Below are 27,524 nucleotides of genomic sequence, written 5' to 3'. Positions count from 1 at the left end.
TTGACAAGGTGTGGCCCTGCTTGGCCACCTATTCACTGGCGTACTGCTTGAAACTGGGGGCCATAGTCTTCCTTGCAGTGGACAGCCAGGAAAGCAGTGCTGTTCAGGGCCTTGAGAAACAGTGTGTTTGAAGTAAGTGAACGCAGGTCAGATTTGGCTTGCCAGATAGTTTTGTACATTTGAATGTTGGAATAGTTTTAAATATAACTTTATAAATAACACTAAGTGAACACTGAAGTCATTCATCTTACTACTCAGTAACATAATTCAAGTAAACATAATTCAAGTAGGTTGGTAAATTCTTTGGTTTCCTTATTTTTCTTACAATATAGATATCTTGAACTTCTGCTTGTATTTTTAAACTCAATAGTGTATCATTGCTAGAGTAACTAGTAGAAATGCCAGTTTGGAACAAAGGTCAAAAACTGTTCAGTATAGAAATAGTTGAATTTTTTAAAACTTTGTCTAAGAGCATTAGAATTGTCTCAAGATAATTTAGAGGAAAAAAGAATGTTCCTAATGTAGGGGTTTGAGGAAATCCCTCCTTTTCCCCTGCCCTCTTCTAACTAAAGGACATAGGAGTCACACAGAAGGAAATTTTGAAAGTCAAGGTTTGAGGTTAATAAAAGCCAAGTGGGGGCTGGGGCGATAGCTCAGTTGGTAAAGTGCTTGCCTTACACACACAGAGCCCTGGGTTCGATCCCCAGCACCACACACACACAAAAATAAATAAATAAATAAATAAAAGCCAAGTGGAAGGATATGGCCCCTGTGAACCTCCCAGTACTTTACCTCAGCCTTGTTCTCTTCTGAGCACAGCTTCTTTCTGAGATAGGCAGAATGCTAAGTGAAAGAAACTTGGGATATCCATTTACCTGCTGTGCCTCATGTTCCTTTGAGGGATAGGCAAACTAAATTCCCCATCAGATTTCAAGTGAAAATGTATAGAATGTTATCTTTTTTTTTTTCCCCCTAGAAGTGCTTCATCTCACTGCCATGTGTTTATTTATGTATGCTTTATTTAGGTTCCAGATGTGGAATCTCGAGAAGACTTAATTAAAAATCACTACATGGCAAGGATAGTGGAGCTTACATCCCAGCTGCAGCTGGCTGACAGTAAGTCAGTGCATTTTTATGCCGAGGTAAGTGGAGAGTTAATTGGGTTGGTGGTTTTCCTTATCCCTTCAGGAATGAGGCCATTTATTCTGCTGTTTACTAAAAGAGAGAAGTCAGTGTGCATTTTCTGTCTATCTGTGTCAGTGCCTTTGATTGCAGTTCATATTGATTAATCTATTTGCCACCCCCAAAATCTTACCTTCAACATATATAAGATTGACTTGTCACTTCCAAGCTACAGAAAGATAGCAGGGAACCTGGAAGTAGCCTTTCCTATAGTCATGTAATATACATTTTGGAGCATTACTATTAGAGATTACAAATGTTTTAGAGTTAGGGACAGGTAGATAATCACAGATGAAGGAATTCTCATATAGGCAAGGTGGAAAACAAAATATGCCTTTTTTGGAAAAAAAAAAAACAAAACTAATTTCTAAATAACAAGTTAAATGAATTCCTATAAATGAAAAAAGTAACCTTTTTAACCTTTAAGAGACAAATCCTTACTTTTTGTTGAGTTTTCTTCTTCCCTCACCAAATAATTCATTTTCTGTAGAGAAATTAAAAAAAAACACTATGCAATAAAATCAATAAAATTGTACACAATTTAGGGTAGGGAGGAATAAGAAATTATAAATATCAAAAGAAAAAATTATAATAGAACAGATGCTGCTCAACATGGAAGACTTTTAAGGCCGGAGAGGTTGATAGGAGGCCAGTTGCTAGAAGTGGAGAGAGTCTTTGGGTCTTTTTCCTGCTAAAATAAATGATATGTGCAGTATCAGTGTAGTTTGCAAGCAACCATTGCATACATATTTGATAAGTTGATCAGTAGCAATCGCTTGTTAGAATGCAAGAAGTGGGAAGACAGCAAACGAGAAAACTTGTAGAGGAATTACTGTTAATACCTTTGCAGTACAGCAAAGTGTATCCTCCTTGTTTGGTTCTCTGACTGCTGAGTGAATGTCTCAAATTTTGACTGTTAACCTTCATGAGAACCTGTGTCTTGCATGTTTCTCCAACTGTCACATTCAATGCTAAGGAGAGTAGACGTTTGATTAATAGAATATAGTTTATTTGGTTGTCTGGATGTCCTGAAATTTTCTTGAGAAATAAATGATTAACTAGGAAATTTTTTAGATTGTCTTCTTTTCAAGACATTTGCCTATTTTTGTAAATGTCTTCAGCATAATTGTGATACAAAAATTTTTAGGTTGTCCCAGTTTTTCCTCATCTGTAAACAGGAAGTGGTGACCTCTTATATGGCCTTACTGGAATTGTTAGTCCAAGCATTCAAATGTATCTCGTCAGCTCCTCATTGTCAATGGCTTTATCAGAAAGTCTGGTGATCCTTTTAATTACTCACCTTCTTTGAACAATAGTGCAAAACAATTTTTCCTTCTTCTTTTTCATCTACTCTATTTCTGGATGGTCTAGGTTTGATAGAACTCCCAGAGAAAACAGCTGTGGTCATAACAGTTCTGTGATCATTTTTTCCCTGTGTAGATAAAGAATAATCTGTCAGGTGGGACTGTTAAGCTTTTATTGCTCTTGTAATGTGCTCTCTGTTGAAGGACTTTAAAGTATTTTAGAATCCATGGCCAGAATACACTTATCCCTTTTGAAATAATCACTCCCCTTTTCATCCATCATATGGGTAAATGTAGAAAGTTCTTATGCTTTTCTTGGCCACTGGTCAGAGCTAGGAAAAAGGAAAAAAAAAAAAAAAAAAAAAAAAAAAAAAAAATACTGATGAGCTTGGGTTGTTGGACAAAATTTTTTTTTCCTCTTACTAAAATGATACAAGTGGAGCCTTATCTCTTGTGTACTCAAGTGTGGTACAGTGCCTGCAGGTGTTCAACAGGTACTATGAAATGAATGAACGAATGAATGGCTTTTGACTTTGGGGATTATTTTCTAGTAACCTTCCCTGAAGTAAATTTGGTTTTGGAATGTGTTCTGATTTTACAGTGCCGAGCACTCACTAAAAGACTAGCCTTGGCTGAGAAGTCTAAGGAGGCATTGACAGAGGAGATGAAACTTGCCAGTCAGAACATCAGCAGACTTCAGGTGAGTTCATAAGTGTTTCCTAAGCAGGTTTAATGTTTTTTCATTGAAAGCCTTGGGCAGACAAGTTAGCCTTTCCTTTCAGAAGTTGTGGCATTTGACCTCTGCACATGTCTTTTCTAACCACTTTATTCCTACTCATTTTAAAGGAACATCTTTTTTTTTTTTTTTTAATTGTAAACAAATGGGATACATGTTGTTTCTCTGGTTGTACATGAAGTAAAGGCATACCATTTGTGTAATCATACATTTACATAGGGTAATGGTGTTTGATTCATTCTGTTATTTTTTAAAGGAACATCTCATATCAGGCAAAAAGTGATTATCTTGTTTGTTTTTCTGACTTGACCTTAATTTTAAATTCTTCTGTAGTCAGCATGTGCTTAAATTATACTTATTTACCAATAATCCTTTTTCCCATTTTCCTTGTAAATATTCATCATAGTGGACTAAAGGCTTGTTCTGCACACATTATTCGGTTCTTTCTCTTTCATAAAACAGACCTACACTGAAAGGTAAAACAGGCTGCAAAACATTCTTCCTTCTTCACTGCCTTGTTTTCGGAAAGCCTACTACTGTAAACATGGTATCAGGCTGAGGAAAATACATCATCAGAGTATCCAGCTCCTCTTTGTTTCAGATTAGCTTCTCAGATTAGTTAGGAGCCTGTGCAGGATCCGATCTGAGGGGGCTGAAGAGAGCATGAGAGGCAGGAGGAGAGAAGAGGGCACTTCTTCCTGGGAGGGGTGGGCCACTGAGGAGTGGGATGGCATGATTATGTCAGAGGCCCTGTGTGAGACTTGACAAAACCTGAGAGGATTTGGGAAGATCATTAAGTCCTCTGGCCTTTCTGACAGTTTTACACCTGGTACAGAAGGAAACCCTTAAACATTTTTGCAAAGAATTAAGAACATATTTTGAAGACTGAGAGAAACTTCTTTCCCATTTATTTTAACTTTGTTCTCTTATTAGGCCTGTATCTTAACCTTTGTGTTAATTGATCATCTGGGCCATCTTAATCGGTTGCTTTTCCATATTTTAAAAATAAATTTCAAAAGCTTCAGAGTGGAGTGACTACTGGGGCTTTGATTTTCCTTTTTTTCTCTCTTTTCCTTTGCTCTTAAGGATGAACTGACAACCACCAAGAGGAGTTATGAGGATCAGTTAAGCATGATGAGTGACCATCTGTGCAGCATGAATGAGACATTGTCAAAACAGAGAGAAGAGATTGATACCCTGAAGATGTCCAGTAAGGTATGTGGGGTGAGGTGAGGTAGTCCCTCTGCAATATATTTAATATTGTTAATATAAGGTACTTCACTGTTATGCATTTTAGGAGCTAAAGGTTATGAGATTTGTAATGCTTATGGATCATTTTCCTTAATATCATTTGTCCTATAAAAGTGAAATTGAGTTTTCTTGACCGAGTTATAAGCTTAAAAGGTCTGACCTCTGAGGCATTAATACTGCGTCTGCTCTTTGGGGCACTTTTTGCATTTCTAGTACTCTTGTGGAAGAGTGAGGGGGACCCACAGAGGCTTTTAGGAAGGGGATTGCTCTTTGTTTACAAAAGCATCTAAATGGTCCTATTGAGTAACTTTTAGTAAATTTATTCTCATAGATATCCATATAACTAAGGAATGTCTGACTCTCTTTAACTCTGGAGATTGCCTTTCTTATAAAGCCTCTGCTGTCCAAGCCAGGGTCAGTAGATATTGGGTATTACGTTTAGGTTGGAATGCATATCCACATGCCATATCTCTATTTTTGTGTCATAACGTGTGTATTCTTTTGCCATGAAGGTAAGCTTCAGGGGACCAGGTGTTCAGTTCTGTGTATCATCTCAGATGCTTGGCATGTTTGGGTAAACTCAGAGACTATTTTATCACCGTCAGCTGGAATTCACTGTCAATAGTTTGTGTCTTTGAGATCTGCTGCTGCTACTTAGTAGTTCAGCAGGCATTTTTGAGTCCTGCTCTGTGCACTAGAGAAGTAGAGATGAATAAATCAGAGCTTTGTTTTAGCTTCTGCTAGTGGTGGTGTAGGGCAACATTGAGCTCAGTTGGGGTCTTCTTGGAAAATATATCATATTAATGCATTTGTATTTGCATTACGTAATTTTTATTTTTCAGTGTAGTATCATATTTTTTTGACCTTTCCTTATTTTGGAGGGTGTCTCTGATGCTTCTCTGGGCTTCACTGTGATGATTATAACCAGCCAGTGTGGCTCTGATTATGGTTTTCCAGTTATTGTGCTTCAGGAAACTTGAATTTGGAAGCAGAGTGTGGGGGTTAACCCCCTTGAAGAATGCCTCTCTTTACCTTTTTGACCTCTTTATATTCCAGCAGGGAAATGTCAAATTTGTGGTTATATTCCTAGCAATGGAGAAAAGTGCACACATTGAAGAGATTATGTTTTGGTTTTTCTCATTTTAGTCGTAGTATGAGAAAGCCAGTTTTAGCACTTATCATTTAAAAAGAAGTAACAGTGATTCTAGGGAATCTGCAAAGCTGCAGAGCATTTGGTTCTGAATTGAGGAGGGTAAATGTTGAGCGCAGCACAGCTCATTGTCCCCAAGGTAATTAATTAGATTATAGCTACTTCAAAAGGTAGGAAAGTTTCAAGTTTTCTCAGAGCTTTTTAATCTGTTCCTTAAAATACCTGATATTAATAAATCTCTAAGAGACTTGTCTTCAATTAGGAGTTTATATTGTTAACCTTTTTTGATCATCTGTAATCCCTGTAGTTTGCTTTCCCTCAAGTTTCTTAATAATTTATAGTGCTATAGCATCATCTTATGGCTAAGTTGACATTGTCTCCATTGGACACCAAGTAAATATCTTCAACCATTTGTTTGCTATTATCTTGCTCTTAGCATTCTGCAACCTTTTTCCACTTATAAGAAGAAAGTATATCTATACCTAATAGTTCAGGAATTTAATTATAATGTATTCCTAAGGAATGAGCCACTCCAAAAAAGAAAACAGTATGTAAAACCAGAAAGTCCAAATCTCCTTATTTGAGGGAATTGGAAATAAGTGAAGATATTTTCCTTCTAACTTGTTTTCAGCTTACTTTTTAACAGATAATTAGTACCATTTGGCATTTAGTTGGCACATATTCAAAACTATTACCTATTAAGACCTTTAAAAGGTGTTTGTGTAAACAATGCAAAAAGCATGTTTAGGCTATAATTTTTTTATTCAGTTTCATGAAATCTTACTTTCTGTTGTTTTAGAACAAAATGGATGTTAGTGGTTTTGGTAAATCTCAGATAGTAACCTGCTTTTCTTCCTTTATTGCCTACCCTCAGCCCCAACAGGCATAGGAAGTAGAAAATAGGGAGAGTTAAAAGTAAACTGTTGTGTGATTATTGAATACAAGTTACAATTCAAGGTTATCAGCTGTTCTTCCTCCAGGAAGCAAAAAATGTTACAAAGTGTAATATGACCTTTTGACAACTTGGTTTATAAACTATGTGAACTATTTTTTTGGAAGTTTGTGTTCTTATTGTTGATATTTTTCTTTGTCCAGGGAAATTCAAAAAAGAACAAGAGTCGATAGCTCACAAATAGCTGGTTGGTGACTGTTCTTTCCAGAGCTGCTGCTACTGCTGCTGCACAGAGCTGCAGGTGGAGACTCCATGTCCAGTGCTGGCGGCTTCAGGAAGCTGAAGTGTTGCTGGACCTAGTAAACTAGTCAGTGTTGTAAATGGCCTTGAAACATTTAAAATATATTTGTAACCAGTAAGGCAAATACAGAATTTGATGTTGACAGTAAAATGGAAAACAGTACACATACCATGGATATTATAGGTTTCCTTATGCTGTTTTTACTGTGCACTTTTTAAAATTAGGTTTTAATTTCAGTATGTAAGAATAACAAATATTTTGTATATTTTCAAACTCAATTATATGGTAATCAATTTGGTATCTATGGAATAGATATGTTTCTGGATAAAATGCTTAAATTGTCAAACTGTCATTACTTCTTATTATAATTGAAAGCAGTCTCCAGATTCTTTTTTAAAGATTTATTCATATTCTCTATCTCTCCCTCTCTGTCTTGGAGGGAGTGAGTCTTGCAAACTTCAGATCCTGTGGGTTTATTATCATTGTCTTCAGCTCTTCAGTACCCTCTCTGTGTTAGAATAATAGCTAAAGAAAATTCATGTCAATAAATTCATACTTATGTCAAACTTTCAGTCTCTATGAAAATTTGGTAAAGGAAACCAAAACCTTTTAAAGTTGACTTTACAAAATTATAAAAATTCAGTTGACTTAGATGTAATCTTTCTAATTCCTCAAATTGGAATAATTGTAGTTAATCCTTTATAATGCTGTTGAGTTTTGCCTTGAGAGCTGCTTGCACACTCAAGGGTCAAACAAGAACCCTAAGACCTTTAGGTTCCCATTGTTTATCCTATAAATATTTTTGTGTCATTTTAGTGTAAACCTTAGGAGTGTCTCTCCTGCACCTCACTTGCACAACCCTAAATAGATTGTTGTTGCTTGCACAGGCTCCATTTCACTTTGATTTCCAATTCCCCAGATGAGCTAAGGGGTTCCTGAAACTCCTGCCTCCCTAACTCCCTCTTGTGGCTCCATCTCCCTTGAGGCTCTTCCTAGGCAGTTACCAGTCACCCTCTCACACCTGCTTTATTATGGTTTACCTGGGACCCCATCATTGGCCTCCTTCTGTGCTCATTGTAAAGGTCAGTTCTATGACCTTTACCCTGAGTCCTCAGCTACCTGCCATGGAGAAAGACTCTGGTTATGTTTAGTCTTTATGGCAGTGAAAGTGTTTGGATTCTGGGTCAGGGGACCTCGGGATTAGCTCAGTCCTTTACTCCCTTGGCTTGTCTCTTGTGTGCCCTGTTCATTTCCAGTTCCTAGCAACTAAATCTCACAGCACCTGCACCCAGGTCCCCAAACACTGAGGGAAACATCAAAGAACCATGCTGACTAGCTAACCCTATCATGAGCTTAGGAACTTCACCTGCCAAGCTTACATCATTCCATGGTAGTCCCTTGGCATTTCTATTCCAAATTTCAGTTATGACTACACCACTTCTTGACCCTTGTCCCCTCATAATCAAGTTCTGCACCATCAAAGTCACAGCCCCTCAGCATGAGTGCCTCTTCACTGCCACACTTGTTTTATACATATACCCATCCTGACTGTGAGGCAGGGGGATCCTTGCTTCCCATAATGCTAACCTGGTTTCAATGACTTTGGTGCCACTTCCTTTGCAGGACTTGGCTTTTCACATTTAATCTTCAGTTTCTCATTCTGCTTGACTCCTCGCCCCCAACTTCCAAACAAATTGAATTTACCCCATCCTTAAAAAGTTTAGACTTGGAAGCCAAACTTCCAGGATTTAAATCCTTTTACTTACAAATGAGTTACTTAGCATTTCTGTGTCTTAGTTTTTTAAAAATCTATAAAATGGGGATATTAATAATACCTACCTCCTAGGATTTTTATGAAGATTAAATGAATTAATATTGTAAATTGCTTAGAGTACCTGGTATAAAGGTTATTTATTAGTAATAAATGTTACTGATAATATTATTGTCATTGCTACTTAAGTTATTTATTTTTCTCTTCCCTTTGTCCATATTCTTTCCCTTTTTTTTCCAGATTTTATGGAAACGTAGTCATTGTTGGTTGTCTTCCCATCTTTCCAAGACCCATTTGCTCCTTTAACTTGGGGTAGTCAGGCTTCTTTGCCCCCATTATAATGAAGCCATTATAATGAGCCTCCCCAGTGTCCACCTGATTGCCAAGTCCAGTGGCTTCTCTTCATCTCTGTTCTTGTCTGAGTTTTCTATAATGTGGAAGATTATAACTCACTTTGTCTTTCAAGATCTTTTCTTCTCCTGAGTTTTCTAACACTTCTCTTACATTTTTGTTCTCTCTTCCTGTGAAAATTCCTTCTCAGTCTCTTCTGTGGTTCTCCTTTAAGTGTTCTTCAAGGTTCTATACCAGCTTTTCTCATCCAGTCTCTCCCAATAGATGTCAGACCTCATCTTTCTAGTTTTGACCTATTCTGAGCTACATCCCTCGTTCATGCTGCCATATGAATTCTCTTCCACGTGACCCATGGGTAGCTCACAATTCAGGAGGTTCAGTCAATGGTAAATTCACTCACCCAATTCCCCTCCCCTTTTTTTCTAGTTTTCTTGCATCTCAGCAGATGTGTTTCTTGCCTAACACTCATCTAGTCAACGAATATTTATTGAGTGCCTTTTATACACTAAATAAACTATCCTATTTGTTGGGATGCAAAAAATAGAGAAAAATACTTTCCCTCATTGGGCTTAGTGTGGGGAGAAAACAAAGGTAAGTAAAATATACAGTGTATTAAAAGCTTCTAAGTACTGAGGAGAAAAACATAAAGCCAGGGAGGGGCAGGGGGACTTGATGGGATATTGCCATTTTAGAGAGATGAGGAAAGATGTGACAAATGAGTAAAGCTCTGAAGAAAATGAATCATGAGTCATGTAGACCTCTGGGAAAGAGTGTATATCACACAGGAAGGCTAGCAAATGCTAAGATCCTGCATGGAGTAAGCCCCAAATCCAAGAACAGCAAGGGGCCCACTGCAGTTGGGGTGGAGGGAGCAAGGGTGAGGATACTAGAAGGTTGAGACAGCAGGTCAGGTAACTGATCTGTGGGTTGTGGTAGACGTTGGCCTTTATACTTTGAGTGTTAATAGGAAGCCCTTGAAAAGTTAGGGACAAAGCAATGACATTACTTTGACTTAGGTTTTAATAGAATTGTATTAACAATTCTCTTGCTCCGTTGAGAATAGATTGGAGGGAGCAGGGTGGAAACAGACCAATTAGGGGGCTACTTCAATAATAAGAGGCTATCTAGAGATGATGGTGGCTAGGACCATGGTGATGGTGAGGGGGGAAGTTGTGTGAATTCTGTGTCAGGATTTATTTTGAAATTGATAGAATTGATCGGATTTGCTGACAGATTTATCTAACAGTGCAACTCCTTCCCTTATACTTCTATTATTTGTCTCTGCTTTGGTGTCCTTAATACTTATCATAACCTAGCATATGATCTACTTGCTTTAGATGTTGCTGGTTTCTGCCTCTAAAAGATACAACTCCAGGAAGGCAGGTGTTTTTTTGTTTGTTTGTTGTTTTAACTTTTTTTTTTTTTTTTTAGTTGTAGGTGGACACAATACCTTTATTTTATTTATTTATTTTTATGCGGTGCTGAGGATCAAACCCAATGCCTCACATATGCTAGGCAAGAGCTCTACCACTGAGCCACAACTCCAGCCCAAGGCAGGTGGTTTTGTCTGGTTTGTTCACTGCTGAATGTGTTCCTAGATCACTACTTGGCAATTATTGAATGTTTGTTGAATGAATGTTGATTCATTGGAGAGTGGGGTGTGAGAGAAAGAGGAGTAGGAGATGAATCCAAGGATTTGGGCCTGAATAAACTTTACTGAGGAGGATTGAGGGAGAAGCAATTAGCTTCTCCTAATTATAATTTAAGCTGGAAACCTGGGAATCACCCTTGCTTCTTCCTTATCTTGCACATCTCATTGGTTATCTCATTTTACTGAATATTTCTGCCTTTGCAGTATTTCTGACTTCTAACCTCTCTTTATTCAATACCTGAAATTGAGCCCTGGCTTTCTATTGTCTGGACTACTCATCTTCCTGTATTCCAATCCTCCCACCAGATCATTTTTCTAAAACATTTCTTTGCAGAGCCCACTTTCATAATATACAGCCTTCAAAATGGCTCCTTATTGTCTCTGGGGAGTCTGCTAGCAGTGCATACATGAGACGTATTGCCATTCTTAGCTTACTTTTTCCTCTTTCTTCTTCATGCATGAAGCACATTTCCCTCTTTCCTCTGTAAAAATTTTCAGGCCTCTGGGTCAGGACAAGTTTTGGAGCAATAGGCCTGCTTTTCTCTTAGAGACCATGTGAATCTTGGGATTGGAGTTGAGTCTCTGGCAAAATGGTGGCATTTTTGACTTAACTGTCAAGATCTTTGCTCTTTTGGCTGTCAGTTCCCAAGGCATGGTGTAATTCTGTATATTAACCTCTTAGGCATAGTTCGGCCTTGACACGTGGTTCTCTTTAAACTGCCCAACAACCATTATCTCATATATACTGTCACTATCCCCATTTTACAGATAGAAAACTTAGGCTTAGAGGGACAACTTGTCTACAGTCACACAACTAACACATGTTGGAGCTAGGGTCCAAATCCAGCTTAGTTGGCTTCCTAAGCCTGGATTATTCACTACTGCAGTATGAGCCTTTTAAGTTCTTCAGGTACTGTATACATTTGGAGGATAAAATATTAAATTTCTCAGTAACTCAAGCATTTCTTTCCATTTACCTTTCCACAACTTTACTAAATAGCCCTTATGCCTTTTTCCAATTAGTTTTTAGTCTTAGACAAAAAATGTTTTGGTACAGTGTTTGTGTTTGATATGGTTTTTTCTTTTCTCACCCTGCATTTTTATTGACATATTCCCTGTTATACAAACACTGCCAACCACTTCTTTCTCTACCATATTTGTTGTTGTCACATTTTATTATAGGAATTTTTTAACATACACAAATTTGGAGACTGTAGTACAAGCTCTGTGTCCCTCTCACTCATTATGAACACTGTCAGACTTGTTTTACTTTTTTTTTAATACTTTTTTTCCCCTGGAGTGTTTTAAGGCAATCTCCAGACATTGAGTCATTTGATCAGTAAATACTATGGTTCGGCATGCCTTTGTAAGAGTGGCAAGCACTGATTTCTAAACCTTAACATCATTCATTCATTCAACAAGTGTGTGTAGAGTGCCTGCAGTCTGCTCAGTGTTTAGCAAACTGTGAGGAGCAAAATAGATGTGGTGGCCACCCTTGAGAGCTTACAGCCCAGCAATGAGACCACGAAATGATCACATAAGTACATAATGACAAACTGTCAATCGTTGTCCATCCTGTCTTGGGATTGTCTCACACCAGTAAGCAAGAAATAATACTTAGAGACTTTCCCCCCCCAAATGTCTGTATTATTAGAGTCAGACTGTTATAAAATATTTATTATTAATAAACAAAGCAAAACAAAATGACAACAGAAAACAGTCCCTTTATCCTACCCCCCATTTTATGCACTTGAAATTTGTTAGTTAGCTCTTCATGACTGTGATAAAATGCCTGAGAAAAACAAAGGAGGAAAGATTTTGGCTCATGGTTTCAGAATTTTCAGTTCATGGTCAGCTAGCTCCATTGCTTTTAGGCATGTGGTAGGACAGATACATCATGGCAGAAGGGCATGTGGAGAAAAATCCCCTCATATCATAGCACCCAGGAAGCAGAGAGAACAAGGAAAGGACTGGGGATAAGACATACCCTTCCAGGGCATGCCGCCAATTACTTGCTTCCTCCAGCTCCCAATAATGCCATCAAATTATGAATCTTTAATTGGATCAACCCACTGATGAGGTTAAAGCCCTCATGATGCAATCACTTTCCAAAAGTCCCACTTCTGAACTTTGCTGCTCTGGGGACCAAACCTTCCAACATATGAGCCTTTCGGGAGACATTCCAGATCCAAACCATAACACCTGAGAAAACCACTGTCACTGTCTTGGTATCAGTATTTCCAAAAAGCACATTACTTTTGCTTTCCTCTTAGGCATCATTAATTGACTGCAGTTGGAAGATGAGAATTTGCTTCATTCACTTTCCTGTTCCTTGCCCTCACATTCACATACTTTCTCTTTGTGTTAGCGTATCAACATTTGACTAGGTCAATATTCAGTCTATACTTCATTGTGACTATTCAAATACTAGTGGTAGCTGAGTCATATAATAAGTCATATAGTATCCTATGATACTTTTCCTTTCTTGTACAATTCTATTTTCCATGGAAGTTAATCATTGTACTTTTAAAAAAGTTTATTAGCCATGTTTTCTATGGTCCTCATCACTAATTTATTCCTAATTTTTCTCCCACGTGTGTTCTTTCCTCTCAGTGTGGTCAAATCAATTGAGTGTTCAGCCAACTTCATCTTCAAGAACTTTCAAGCCTGGTGCTACGGTGTGTGCCTGTAGTCCCAGCTACTCAGGAGGCTGAGGCAGAATAGTTCAAAATGAGTCCAGGAGTTCAAGACCAGCTGGACAACATAGTGACACCCCAAACAAAAAAAATCTCTCCCAGAGCCCCCCAGCCTGCTCCAGGCTATCTCAGTAGATCTCTGGTTGTCCTAGGACCTTCCTTCTTCAACATCCTGGGCATCAGGTGTCTTTCACCCTTGAAACAACCCTCAACTCCAGGAGTCCTTCCAGGGAAGAATTACCTTTGTAGCCCAGCTCTCCTGTCCAGGCCTTTTGTGGCATGGAAAGTGAAAAATAAGAGGAAATTCTCAGTCTAGGCACAGAGTAGGGACTTGAAGTCCATGTGGAATGAAAACCCAAAGCAAAAGGGAACTTGTAATTAATCATGCCTTACTTACTGGAGAAGATGGGATTTTTAGACTGTATTAAAATGACATTTCCTAATTTTTCTTGATTATCCACTTATTGTTGGAAATTTAGAAAATGAGAAGTATCAAGCACACATCTCTCATTTTTTTATTCCTGTTATTTCATGTGTGTATAAAATATGTATTTAATCAAATTGGAATTACGTGAGAAGAAATTCCAAATGAGAAGGGGGAAAAGCCTCATATAAGAAGGGGAAAGAGTGTTTCACCTGGCTGCACACCTCCAGGGGGCACTGTCCACATTGCGATTTACAGTAATCCCACAGAGTGTGGCTAAGAAGGGAAGAAGGGCATGGTGTAGAAAATCTCACCTCATAGCACCCAGGAAGCAGAGAGAACAAGGAAAGGGCTTGAGAAAGCAATAAATAGCATGTACCTTAACCATTTTTCAACCTCCCCCTTCATTAACTTGTTACATGCAGTACTACTCAGTTTTCAAAGCTGATAAAATTGGATTCTTCATTGCTTTTGGTAAGACGCCGTTACGCTAACAGATACTCTTTACCAACATGGCCATTTTCAAGTTTATTATCCATTCAAAACCAACCAAACAAACAAAAAAACAAACCCCAAAATCAGCCATTTGCAAACAACAGTGTGGGGGGAAAAAAAAAAAGGGAAAAACTAAACAAAACGAGGAAACAATTAGCTAAGTCACCAAATGAGTTGGTCCAAAATGACTGAATTCAAGCCTTCTTCAGAGTAAAAATCCTCAGACAGAAAAAAATGTGCAATTTATAGTTTTGTTTTATGCAGCATTAACCCTGGAAATTGCTCCCATGTCTTAAGACTTCAAACTTCTTAATTTAACATGTGAAGATAGCAACATAGTTGGTTGATGATGGCTAAGAAAACATCTGTGGGAGCCACACTGACAAGGAATAGTTTGTTCTGTTTGATGAGGAAGTTTCTGTTCTCGGCTGAGAGCCATGTCCTCAGATACCATGGTGATAAATGGAAAGCTTGTCAGTAAGTAGTTGCCTCTTTGCCTTAAATTTTTAAGCAGTTTAGTAATTAGCTCTAAATTAGGAAATTAACTGGCAATCAAAGTATTCAAGCAGGAAAACCCATAATAGCTCTTCCAAATCGTTGAAAGAAAGGGTTAGAGAGTGTTAGAATTAACTTTTCATAAGGAGAGGATTAGAAGAATTCAGTCATAGATGGAAACATGCTGGGGACTTTTGTTTGCAGGAGTAGAGGCCTCAAAAAGTACCTCTCCTGTTAGAACCTTTGAGTCCCTCCTCCCTGTGGGGGGCTTTAATAGCCCTGAACCCAACTCCACTGTTCTCTTAAACACCAGGGAGGAGTGGAATAGCCCAGTGGTGACATCTTCTAGGCCCAAAAATAGAAACAGTAAAGTTCAGTTAACAAAGAACAAAATGTCATTCAATTACATCCTGCTCAGATGCTGAAGACTTTTCTCTCCTCAGCTTTTCTGTGTTTCTTTAGGATACTCTTCAGTTGTGTTAAGCTGTCAACCAATCTCATATAGTTACTTTCATGTATGTCATCTCTCTAAAGAGCTTCAGGTGCTGTGAGACAGGGATCTTGTACTTACTGCCCTTGGTGCCTAGATAATGTCATGTTCAGTAAGTGCTAATTGGATACATTGTAGGGATTGGGTCAAGGGACCAACTGAAGCCGTGGTCAGTGTAGCTGAAGCCATACCTAAGAGTGTCTCATCTGCAGGATAAAGGACAGGCAATCTCAAGCCATTCTCCAATGATACAAGTTCGGAATGGTCACTGCTACTGGAATATCGTTGATTTCAATTGGCACTCTCAGTGAAGACATGGGTGTTTTATTTATCTCTGGAAATTTCCATCCAAAGTGTATTAGAATTTCCACCCAAAGCTCATACAAAAAGTCATTTAGTAGTAGCTTGTTCTTCAAACATCAGGTCAGAATGCATTATGCATCTAAAATGGCAGGATTTTTTTTTTCCCTGTTTCATTTTAACTGTTATTGAAGCTATCCACTAATAATTTTTTTGAATATGATTTTCCAAAAAGCCCTTATTCTATTTTGAATGAGTGTTATCATTTAAATAGAATCTTGTTGTTGAAAAGTTTTTATAGAGGAATGTTCTCGTCAATCATTTGGAATTAAGCCTGTTCCTCCTCTTGAAGTTATATTAATTGATCCTGACAGCTCTGGCTGACTTGAATTTTAAGGAATTCCAAGTTAATCTATTAGGCCCTATCTATAGACACTATAGAGACCTCTTGTTAAACTGTGGGAATTCTAAATGTTTCCATAAAAAGGCTGTGGGGTAAGGGAAACCTGTTAGTAAGAAGGAGAATGACATAGTGCGAGGGACTACTTATTGTAAAGCAAGAGAAGAACAGGAACTAGAGTAAAATGAGGTCACAGCTGGCTGTTGAATGACTGTGATGGCTTAGCTATTGAGGCCAGGCTAAGCTGTTTACCACCAGATTTTGATACAAAGGGACATTGCCAGAAAGAATCCTCTGGAAATATGTGTTGGAGTACAAGAAATAAATCTGTATTCATAAAAGTGGCAACCTTTGGGGCAATGCTGAATCACACAGAAGGGGAGGGCCTATCCTTTGCAAAAGATAAAATGGTTTTCAACCAACTGTATTTACCCTGTAGAAAATTATGGGCCTGTTTGCTTTGCAGAGGTGTGAAAGTTTCCAGAAGAGATTTCTTTCCCCAGGTGGGCTACCTACTAATCAAGGCCATCCTGCTTATTTCAAAGATGACAATTCAAAATGTGTGTTTAGGACTCTATTTAAGTACAGTGATAATTACTGTTTTTCTAGTGAGTTGTTTTCTGTATGAATCCTCTCTCCAGTTAGATGCAGCATTTTCTGAGATGGGCTGGTCTCCCTGGGAGGCCCTGGGGTAAAGGGTGGGTGGACACAGGACAAAAGAGGTTCAATTTTTTTTTGGGGGGGGGAGTTCAAGGCAAGTGAACAACAAAGAGTTGCCACCTCTTTTCCTTCTCTTCTTCCACCTCCCACTTCCCCAACCCTTCTCTCTCTCTGCACTTCTCTCAGCTCCTTCCCAGGACGGTCTGGTTTCCTAGATCTCTGAAAAGATCCCAGTCAGTTGACTTCCTATTCTTTAGGTTCTCACTTGCCCTTTCTCAACTCTTGAGCATCACTGGGAAGGTAGCTGGAGGAAATGGAGAGGTGAGGAGGGCATGGTGCCTTTTTCTTGTTTGCTCTGTGTCTTAGGCATAAATAATTAGAAATCTTATCTGAGAATAAAAGTATCCTAAATTGGTCACAGCTGTGTGACTTCAGGCTTCCTTGGCCTCTCTGAATGTCAGTCTTCTCCCTCATAGCCCCAAGCAGGAGTTCTTAACACTGGTTGGTTTTTGAACAGGGTACTTGAATCCTTTCCATTTCATCAGACACTTTAAGGTCAAAACCAAAACTACCTGAAAGAGCATTTAACAGAGAATCACACTGCTAGAGAAATGCAGAGAAGAGTTCTGTGAGAATCTGCCGGATTCGCCCCAGTTCCTTTCCTTCAGCACAGCACTTGATTTGAGACGTTCATCAGCTCCTCCTGACTCCTCTTATGAGGCACAATCTCCTTCTTCCCAGGCAGAAGGGGAGAACTATTTCTCAACTGCTATTTAGAATCTACAAAGATTTACTGGGTGCCTATTGTATGCCAGACTCTGGGCATATAAAAGTGAATGGGATGCCACTTGGATCAAAATATTGCTTTGCTTAAACATTTTCATGGATTTCCTAGTTTTTGCTTCATATCCAGCATCACTTTCCCATTCAAACACCGCGCCCCGACAAACCTTCCAGTCTTGCCAGCCCCATTAGGACCATGCCCTAGATCCTGGAATTCCCTTTTCGGCCCCCTCAGAACCTGTTTAACCCTGCTCAAGTCTCCCTTCCTGGGATTCCGAGTCTTCCCAGGGACGGGATGTGTGGGGAAGAGAGGCTGGCTCCTCCTTTTATTCGGACTCGCTTCCAGTGAGGCAGCCCACTTGAGGAAGAGGCTGAGACTATTTTTGAGTCACCTGTCAGCGGGTACGAGCAAGATCTAGAATCCACCCTAAAACCTCTCCTGGAAGGACTACTCCTTTTCCTCCTCTCTTCTGCACTCCACTGGCGTCATACAAAGGTATGTGTAGTAGATATTTATCTCTGGCCGCAGCCACACCGCTTGGCCTGTCACTCAGCTGTCTCGGGTCATCCTGCCGAGGGTTGACTGCTCGCGGAAGGTGGGGTGCTAGCTTTACTTTTCCTCTTACCCTGCGAACATGGTTGGTTCCCTCTGAAGGGAAAAGAGGCCCTCAGTAGAGGCTTTCAAAGTAATCCTTTACCCCACTCCACCACCACCCTACTTTTGCAGGAGTGAGCGCACTCTCCTCCTTGTGGAGTCTAGAGATGAGCAAGGCAAAAGCGGAATCGGGCAGTAGAACTTCAGGGGATCCAAGGCGGGAAACCAGAGAAGAGAAAGGGGATGGAGCAGGGGCTGGAGAAGAGGGGCGGGGGGCGGGGACGGGAGCCCCTCCCCTCCCCGCCACTCCGCGGGCTCCGGGCCCGCCCCTCCCCCCTCCTCTCCCCTCCTAGTGTGGATGGCGGCGGCCGGAGTCCGAGCCCCAGCTACGCTGCGCGTGAGTGACCAGCCCCAGGGGACAGACAGGGAAGTTTGGGGAGCCCCCTTTCTAGGGTGGGGCCAACCCCGGTTCTCCGGGAAAGTTTGTGGGCGGGATCCCGGGACTCGGGCAACTCCTGGGCTCGCTCGGCGCCCCGATGTGCTGCATCCGCGTCTCCTCAACCCGCACTCGCTGCCTCAGAGGCGCCCGGGGCGGGCAAGCGGGTGGGCCGCGACGGGGCTTCCCCTCCTCACCTCTGCTCTGGGTCCGACGCTAAAGGAAAAAACTCTAATAGCACAAAAAAGCATCTAGACTTAGTTCCAGGGGCCGGGGCTCCTCACCCGCTTCTGGACCCCGGGTCCAGATGGCCACTAGCTCTGCCCTACAGCCTATTGGGGGCTCTGGATTCCGCACATCCAGGACCCTCACTTTCTCCTGGCCCCTGCTCTTTGAGCTGCTGTCCCCCACCCTCTTCCCTGGTGTCTTATCCTGTCCCCTAAGGCGAGAAGCTAGGCCGAGGGGCCACAGCCACAAGCACTGCCACATTTGCCCACATATTTCCTGCAGGAATGACATTCTTGGGCATTTGGGTTTGAACTTTGGGGGGTGGGGGTGGGTTGAAATATAGTCTTCCTTAGGATTTTTACTATTTCTGTTGGTTTGGCATCCTTTTTTAACCTCTCCACTGACTCTATTTTCTTCCAGTAATAATGACAAACATTTCATATAATTAGTCTTTCTAATCCTGAAAGAAACGGGAAGAATAATAAAAAGAAGAGAACAAGATTGCTTGCTTAAAAAAAAAAAAAAAAAAGGTGCAGAACCTGGTCTCTTGAAAGTAGACTTTGTTCCACACTCAACTGTTTTGGTGGGAGAAAGAAGCAAGTGTAGCTTGTTTTTAGACTACCCCAAACAAGCTGTTACAGCCTCCTCTAGGCTAGAAGTTTTAATTTGCTTGACAGGCAGGACAGGGCAGGGCAGGGCAGGGCAGTGTTTGTTGGCATTCCAGCCTGGCCTGCCTGACTGCAGGTCTGTGCTCTGCTAGCCCTCCGTCTTCCCACCCCCTTCTCTCTAAACAAAAGTTGTGCAAACAAGGCAATGGACGAGGCTAAAATGAGCAGGACCACAAAGAAAACAACCCTCATTTATTAAATTCTGAGGCCGTGGCTTTAACTAAAGTTTGATTGGCTGGAAGACGTGTTTAGTTCATTGTGGTTTTTATGCTGGTTCTTATTATGGTTGAATCAGTGTTTCCATGACAAGCTAGGTTCTCTGAGTGCTTTAGAGGAAGCTTGCTAGTTCTCGCATGGGTCTGGACAAATCGAGTCTGGAATTTGGAGATCCTCTTTTTAGGGATTGATTGGGATGATATTGCAAACCTCTGCCTACTCACTCAGAATCAGAGCAGGGGAAGCAGCCTGAGCCCAGTTTACTTCCACATGACCTGGAAGAAAAAGCTTTGCTGCTATGTGAGCAGGAATGCAGGGGGATGTTGAAAATGTATTGTATGTAAGGAAGACACACTTGTCAAGAACTTTAGCCACTCCCCTTTCTGTACAAACAATAAATGTGATTGTAACGAATGTAGTAGACCAGATTGCAAACAACCCATTAAAACAGGTCAAGGCATTGAACCATTTGGAAAAAAAAAAAATTAAAGAAATTTCATTGAAAATAAAATAACTCGCTGGGATTGTCACTCAGTGATTGAGTGTGTGCTTAGCATGCGGGAGGAACTGGGTTAGATCCGCAGCACCATATAAAAATAAATAAATAAATGTATTGTGTCCATATACAACAAAAAATATTTTTTTAAATAAAATAACTCATTTAAAAAAGGATATAATTCACTTATCTCCACTGATTCAATTTGACAGTTCCCCATTAGTGTGAAGCAGTAAGGTTTTACTGTGGTTTCAAAGCATTATTGATAAGGAAGTGTTGTGACTCCATTCAAAAAAATGCCCTTAAGGTTTAAACCTGTTTGGCCCTGTTGCTTAGAAAAACAATGTACTCAGATAAGAATCTTCAGTCTCTTCCTCTTCCTGAGAATTTTTTTTTTTTTTTAATTTCCCCTGAGAATTTCTAATCCTGTATTTAATACCCGGGGAGTCAACCTTATACTATATGGAGAAAAACTGCTTTTTTGCCTTGTTCAGTTTTTCACCCCTCTTGGAATCTTGTTAAACTGAGTGGTTTGGCCTTACAGGGGTGGCTTAAACCTAATAGTAGGCTACTGTGGATGCTGGGATGTCATGAAGGCTACAAAGAGTCCCTGACCTATGGAGTAAGTGGTTCAGATGGTTAGCCAATAGAAGGCAACCAGCTCTCATTTGGTTGGGTCAGATGAGTTGCAGATATAATCAACTATGGTACCTGTGGAGAGGAAGGAGGGCCAGAGTCATTAAGAAGTAAACCCAAAGGAATTCTGTGTGACTTTTAAACACTATGTTGTATAAAAATACTGAACTATATAAGACATGCTTAGGGTATAGGGTGAATTTATAGAGCTAGCTACAGATTAGAAAGCACTGTAATCCCACTCTTTGAAAATATAAAGAAAGTGGAATTATATATATTGAAATGGATGGTGGAATTATAGGTGCTTTTGATTTTGTGCTTGGCTATTTTTTTTTTTTTTTTTTTTTTTTGGTACTAGAGATTGAACTCAGGGGCACATAAGTATTGAGCCACTTCCCCAGCCTTTTATTGTATTTTATTTAGAGACGGGGTTTCACTGAGTTGCTTAGGGCCTGGCTAAGTTGATGAGGCTGGCTTTGAACTCACATGATCCTCCTGCCTCAGCCTCCCCATCTGCTGGAATTGCAGGCATGCACCACCGCATCCAGCTCTCAATTCTTTTTTTTTTTTTTACAACAATACAGGCTGATGTTTATTGAGCATTAAGCACTACACATAGTATGTCATTTTAAAACTCTTTAAGGTAAGTACTGCTATTATTTTTGTTATAGAGATTCAGAAACTAGGATCAGAGGGGTAACTTGCCCAATGCTGCATAGCCACTAATGCTGGATTGAATCTTGAATACAGGTCAGTGGTAAAAGTCTGTACATCTCAATCACTACTGTCTACTTTCTCCCTGCACATGTAATATAATAATAATAATAATTAAATAAAATAATAATAACTATAAGGTAAGAGTAGATAGAAAAAGGAAGGGAAAATATTTCAGGCTTTAATAAGAACGAATATTTTGATTATTTGCAAAATGTCCCTTTTTTCCACCTCTATCACCTCCCACTCTCATTTTTCTTTGGAAGTCTTTGAAAGTATCTCCAGACTCAGAGGCAGCTCACCTTTCCTTGGGCACCAGCTCTGCACATGAGAAATATTCAGAATTCCACCGAGACTTTCCAGCTTGACAGGAGTTATAGGCACCCTGTGGGATTCTGGAACAGTTCCAGTACAAGGCAAGATTTTTAAAGTAGATCAGGCAAATTATAAAAGCTCTACCAATTTGTGGCTTTGTTGTTTTTTGCAGTGTTGGTGAGTGTGAAGGGAGCCGGTGTGTGTGTCTGTAAGAAGGGCCTATTTCTGCTGTCTTTGTGTTTCTTCAGTGCACATACAGGCCTACTACTTGTGACACCCTGCTCCTTTCTTCTGGGTTCATTTTTTTTCATGCCAATGTAAATTTAGAAGTTTTTTTTTTTTTTTTTTAATTAAGGGTATTTCACAAATTGCAAAGTATTCATATTCCTGAAACTGTTTTTGTTTTGCTCTTATAAATGAGAGTTTGGCTCAGTGGAGAGTTCTAGACAAAATTCTTCTTGAATTTATTGCTCCTACTTAAAAGTCCACAGATGATTGTCATTTCATTGTAATGTAATCTGTCTTCTCCCTAGTAGATTTTAGGATTGTCTCAAAAATGTTCTATACGTATGTAGATGTGGATTTAGAAAATGTAATCCTACCCTGAACTCCATGAGCATTTGTGATTTTCTAGCTGAGTAACCTTGAGCAAATTACTTCACTTTTCTCAGTCTTCCAACTATAAAATACACATAATAATAGTATTCTCTTCAAAAGCAATTGAGAAGATAATGCATGAAAAATGTTATAATAGTCCCTGCCATATAAGTAAGCACAAAATAATTGCTTATGATTACATTCATATTTTTTAAAAAATTCTTGGCCTTTTTGAGTTTTACGAGTTTATATGAATGTTGGTCTGTCTAGTTGCACACACACACATAATCCTGTTGAGATTTTTATTGAAATTACACTGAATTTATAATGACATCTTTATAATATTGGATCTTCCCATCTTTTTTCATTCAGGATTGCTAGTGCTTAGTCCTATAAATGTCTCCTACAACTTTCAAAAAAATATTTTTTTTAGTTATAGATGGACACAATAACTTTATTTTATTTATTTTTTTATGTGGTGCTGAGGATCAAACCCAGGGCCTCACATGTGCCAGGCAAGCGCTCTACCATGGAGTCATAGCTCCAGCCTCTCATACAACTTTTGCTATAGTTACTTCTATAGATTTTGTTAATATTTTAAATGATATTTTTTTCTTATTGGATTGTCTAATTTTTTGTTTGCTCGTCCATAAAAACATTCCTGATATTTAAATTTTCTTTTATCTAATATCACCCTGATCTCTCTCCTGTTAGTATTAAAAGTCTGCCTGCAAATATTCTTGAACTTTTAATGTAGATAAACATAAAACAGCAATCATTTGTTTTTTCTGTTCAGTTACTTATGACTTCTGTATCTTTTTATTATTACCTTGGGTAGAACCTCCAGTATAATGTCTAATAGTGACAGTGATGGAAGGTACCCTTACATTTTGCCTTTAATGTGTACTCTTAAAGTTTCTCCATTAAGAGATTGGGGATATAGCTCAGTTCATAGAGCGCATGCCTGGCCTTGGGTTCAGTCTCCAACCCTGCAAAAACAAGAATAAGAAGAAGAAGAAGTTTTTCCACTAAGTATGAAGTTTTGCTTAAGGTTTTAATGGATATTTATTAAGAACTTTCCCTCTATTCTTAACATTTCTTAAGTTAAAAAATTATGACTGATTGTATAGAATGTTTTAGTGCCTTTCATATAAGTTTTATAAGATGATTATTTTTCTTTCTTAATATTACAATGTGATTAATGAGTATAGTTAAAAATAAACATTAAAATATATTTTAAAAAATCCATATACATAGGCATAGATATACATAGATGTATAGATATGCAGTCTTTTATTCTGTAGGGTATAATTTGCTAGTATTTTATTCCAAATTTTTGCAGAAGTTCACATGGGAAATACTTGTTCTAAAATTTTCCTTTTTTCTCTTGTTCTTACTTTGTTTTGTGTTAAGTTTATATTAGTCCTACTAAGTAAGTTGGATAGCTTTTCCTCTTGCCTGTAATCCCAGCTCTACTCTGGAACCTGAGGCTGGAAGATTGCAAGTTTGAGGGCAGCCTTGGCAACTTGGTGAGACTGTCTGAAAAGAAAATATAAAAATGTCTGGGGATGTAACTCAGTGCTAAAGTGCTCCTGAGTTCAGTCTCCAGTACCAAATATAAATAAATGAATAGACAAAAGTTTGTTAAGGGGCCAGTCACAGTGGCACGTACCTGTAATCCCAGTGGCTCTGGAGGCAGGAAGATTGTGAGTGCAAAGCCAGTCTCGGCAATTTAGTGAGGTCCTGAACAACTGTGCGATACCCTCTCTCATAATAAAATATAAAAGGGTCTGGGGATGTGGCTCAGTGGTTAAGCACCCCTGGATTCAAATCCCTGGTAGCAAAAAAATAAAAAATAAAAAGTTTCTTAAAACTAATTATAAAATCATGTGAGCCACTTATACAGAGTATTTGTATCAAGTTTTTGGCAATTTGGTTTCATAAATGATTATTGATTATTAATGAATTTAATTTTTCTATTTTTGATTCAGTTTTGATTATTTAGTTAAGATGATCCATTTATGTTCATAATTTTCTTTTATGGTTTTATAAGTATTGACTGTATCTTATGTTCTTTTCATCATGTTTGCATCAGCTCTTTTTTCTTAATTAACAGTCTATTTAATTAGTCTTTTCAAATAAATAGTTTCTTATCCATATTTTTGTTTTTTCATTTTTCTCTTCTCTATATTATTTGTGTCTATTTCTAGCTATTTGAGTGGATGCCTACCTTATTATTATTATTATCTTTTGTTTTTCTCTTTTTTTTGTGTGGTGCTGGGTATTGAACCTAGGGCCTTATGCTTGGGAGGCAAGCACTATCCCAACTAACTGAGCTTTATCCCCAGCCCTATTTTTTGTTTTTCAATACATTATTTGAAAGCTATAAATTTGCCTAAGTATTGCTTTAGCCACATAATACAAGTTTAAATATATGATGCTTTCATTATCACTTAGCTCTAAATATTTCTTTTTACTTCTGATACTTCTTTTTAAGCCTATAGACTTATTTAATTTTCCATTTTTCAACTTAAATTTTATTTTTATTTTGTTTAAATTATTAGTGATTTTTAATTTAGTTACATTATGAAAAGACAGCATGGTCTGTAAAATAGCATATTTTGCGGGGAGTGTGGTTAGGACCTCATTTGTGTCCAATTACATGAATTTTCCAAACATTTTGTGTGTGCATTAAAAGAAAAATATACTACCTACTTAGATGGTACAAAATTCTATATCATTCTAATAGATCAAATTTGTTGTGTCTTTCCTGCTTTAATACCTGTTTTCTGAGTTCCCCTCATTTTCTGAGAAATATTAAAATCTCTCACTCTTATTCTGGACTTGTTATTATTTTTGTGCTTCAGTGCTTATGCAAATTCATGATTATTCTTGGTGAATTGTTTCTCCTCTTCCTCATTTACTGGGATTGAACTCATGACACTCTACTACTGTGCTACATCCCCAGTCCTTTTTATTTTTTTCTTCAGAGACAGGGTCTTATTAAATTGCTGAGGCTGGCCATAGCCTCCTTAGTTGCTAGGATTATAGGTGTGCACTACCACACCCAGCCTGTGAATTGCTTTTTCATCCTGCTATGTAATGTCCTCTTTTATTTCTATTAATGGCTTTGGTCTGATTTCTATTTTGCTTGGTATTTATATTGCTATACCTGTTTACTCTTGGTTAGTATTTTCTTTTATATTAACTTCTCTGTATAAGTATATTAGAAACATCATTTATATGTAGTTTGACTTAAAAATTTAATCTGAAAGTCTGTCCTTTTACTAATATATTTTTATATTCTTGGTAAAATAAATGTATATTTATACACATATGATATGCATGTATATATATATAAAGATATGTACTCACTCCTTCCTTCCTTCCTTCCTTCCTTCCTTCCTTCCTTCCTCCCTTCCTCCCTCCCTCTCTCCCTCCCTCCCTCCCTCCCTCCCTCCCTCAGTACTAGGGATCAAACCTAGGGCCTTGTGCATGCTAGGCTAATGCTTTACCACTGAACTACATTCTCAGCCCTATTTTTTATTTTATTTTATTTTTGGTACTGGAAATTGGTGCTTAACCCCTGAGCCACATCCCCAGCCCTTTTTATTTTTTATTTTGAGGCAGTCTTGCTATGTTGCGGAGTCTGGCTTAGAACCTGCAATCCTCCTGCCTTAGCCTCCCAAGTTGCTGGGATTACAGGCCTGTGCCTCTGAGCCCAGCTTACTTTTTGTTTACCGCTTTTGTTTCTTCTTTTCCTATTTGTTTTTTAATTGATCAAGTTTTGCATATTTGTTTTTCTGTCAACTGTTTTGAAAGATGTATATTTGTATTAATAGTTATCCTTCAATTTTTAGTATGTATTTAACAAAGTCTAGTAAGTTTCTTTATTTTCTTCTAACTGATGCAGTGGTCTGAGATGACTTTAAATTTTATCTGCCCCACTTCCACATTGTCTAAACTCTTCCAATTCTCCCTACTCCCTGCCAAAAAGGTTAGTCATTATTTCCTTCCTTCCTATAATCAACATTTGTTTAACTTTACCAATTTCTTGTCTCTGGGTTGCTTCTTACATACCAGTCCTTATCTCTCCTTTACTGCTAAATTTTTCAGTAAAGATCTGGAGTTGTAACACTCAGACTTGTGGGTCTTTGTTTTGAGAATGCTGTGTTTCAGGTGGGTCTTGAGAGATGATCTAGCATAGGTGTGGAATTCTAAGCAGTTGTTTTCCCTGACATGGGAAGCTATCATTCCACTGTCTTCTAGTTTCAGTTGTTCCTTATGAAAATTCTCTTTTCAGCGTGTTGCTCTTTTGTGGGGAATCTGTTTTCTGTCTTGGAGACTTTCGAGATTTGCTTTTTCACATTCTGCCTTCCTCTCTGATGTCCAAGTTGGTCCGCTTTGGTATATCCCTCTTGGAACTCAGTGTGTGCCTTTAATCTGAAGACTTCTGTCTCTTCTCTAAAGGTTTCTCAGTTGTTTTCTCTACGAATTTATTTTAGAATAATTATAATGAAAATAACTGTGGAGCACTCACTCTGTGTTAGGAATGCTTCTAGGTGCTAGAGGAATAGGACTGAACGTAGGAAGCTAAAGCCCCTGCTTCCCTGTCTTACACTTTCTCGTGTCTCCATTTGCAGCCCGTTAGGCAAATGATGACCCTTCCCATCTTACCTTGTGCCTGAAGAGAATTCTCTTTCCCGTTGTGTAGCTTTTTATCTCTTAGTGTATGCTGGGTGATTTCATTTTTAAGTTTTATTTCCAATTTATTAATATTTCTTTATCTCCATTTTGTTTACCATTCAACTCACCTATTGTTTTAAAGAAATTATTGTCTTTTTTTTTAAATTTCTAGGATTTCTATTTGGTACTTCATACCTGCCTTTTTCTAATATGATCTTTTTGTCTTATAATTTCTGAGCATTTGAATTTCTTTCAATATTTCATTTTATACTTTATCTCCTCTTTTGACTTTTAAATGGTGGTTTATTTCCCCTGTGTTTTACATATCATCAGGAGTTGTTTTCCAAAGAAATCCTCTATACCTCCGAGGGTTAGCACATCCTTAATGAAGTAATTTTACGTTTATTTCAGCTGATGCCCTCAGTGTTTTACTCCAAAATAGCCTTTTTGTGAATTTCTTGGCATACAGTCCCTGTGTGATCTGGAAATGTGCATTTAAACCTTGTTCTTGCATGCAATTCAAGCCTGGATTTCATATTTTATAGGTTTCTCATTTTCCACTCTTTGCCCAAGCAAATGACAGGCTTTCTTGCTGCTTCCTCTCA

The 27,524-nt window shown here is 38.6% G+C and overlaps 2 protein-coding genes across 2 annotated transcripts in view; both read left to right on the top strand.

The window, feature by feature from the left end:
- The window catches only part of PPP1R21 (protein phosphatase 1 regulatory subunit 21), a 104,512-nt gene extending 97,130 nt beyond the window's left edge, over positions 1 to 7,382 (top strand). Inside the window, exons 19-22 of the mRNA XM_079111647.1 lie at positions 1,026 to 1,142; positions 3,088 to 3,186; positions 4,309 to 4,437; positions 6,719 to 7,382. Of these exons, the coding sequence (XP_078967773.1) occupies positions 1,026 to 1,142; positions 3,088 to 3,186; positions 4,309 to 4,437; positions 6,719 to 6,748 (375 nt within the window). The 3' untranslated portion in view covers positions 6,749 to 7,382. The remainder of the gene's footprint in view (positions 1 to 1,025; positions 1,143 to 3,087; positions 3,187 to 4,308; positions 4,438 to 6,718) is intronic.
- Positions 7,383 to 18,181: 10,799 nt separating this feature from the next.
- The window catches only part of STON1 (stonin 1), a 50,159-nt gene continuing 40,816 nt past the window's right edge, over positions 18,182 to 27,524 (top strand). The window contains exon 1 of the mRNA XM_079111625.1: positions 18,182 to 18,324. The gene's annotated coding sequence lies outside the window, so the exon portion shown is untranslated. The remainder of the gene's footprint in view (positions 18,325 to 27,524) is intronic.

The sequence above is a fragment of the Sciurus vulgaris genome (assembly GCF_902686455.1).
Source record: "Sciurus vulgaris genome assembly, chromosome: 14".
Lineage (NCBI taxonomy): Eukaryota > Metazoa > Chordata > Mammalia > Rodentia > Sciuridae > Sciurus > Sciurus vulgaris.
Note: the sequence above shows the minus strand (reverse complement) of the source record. Positions and strands in the feature narration are given on the sequence as shown.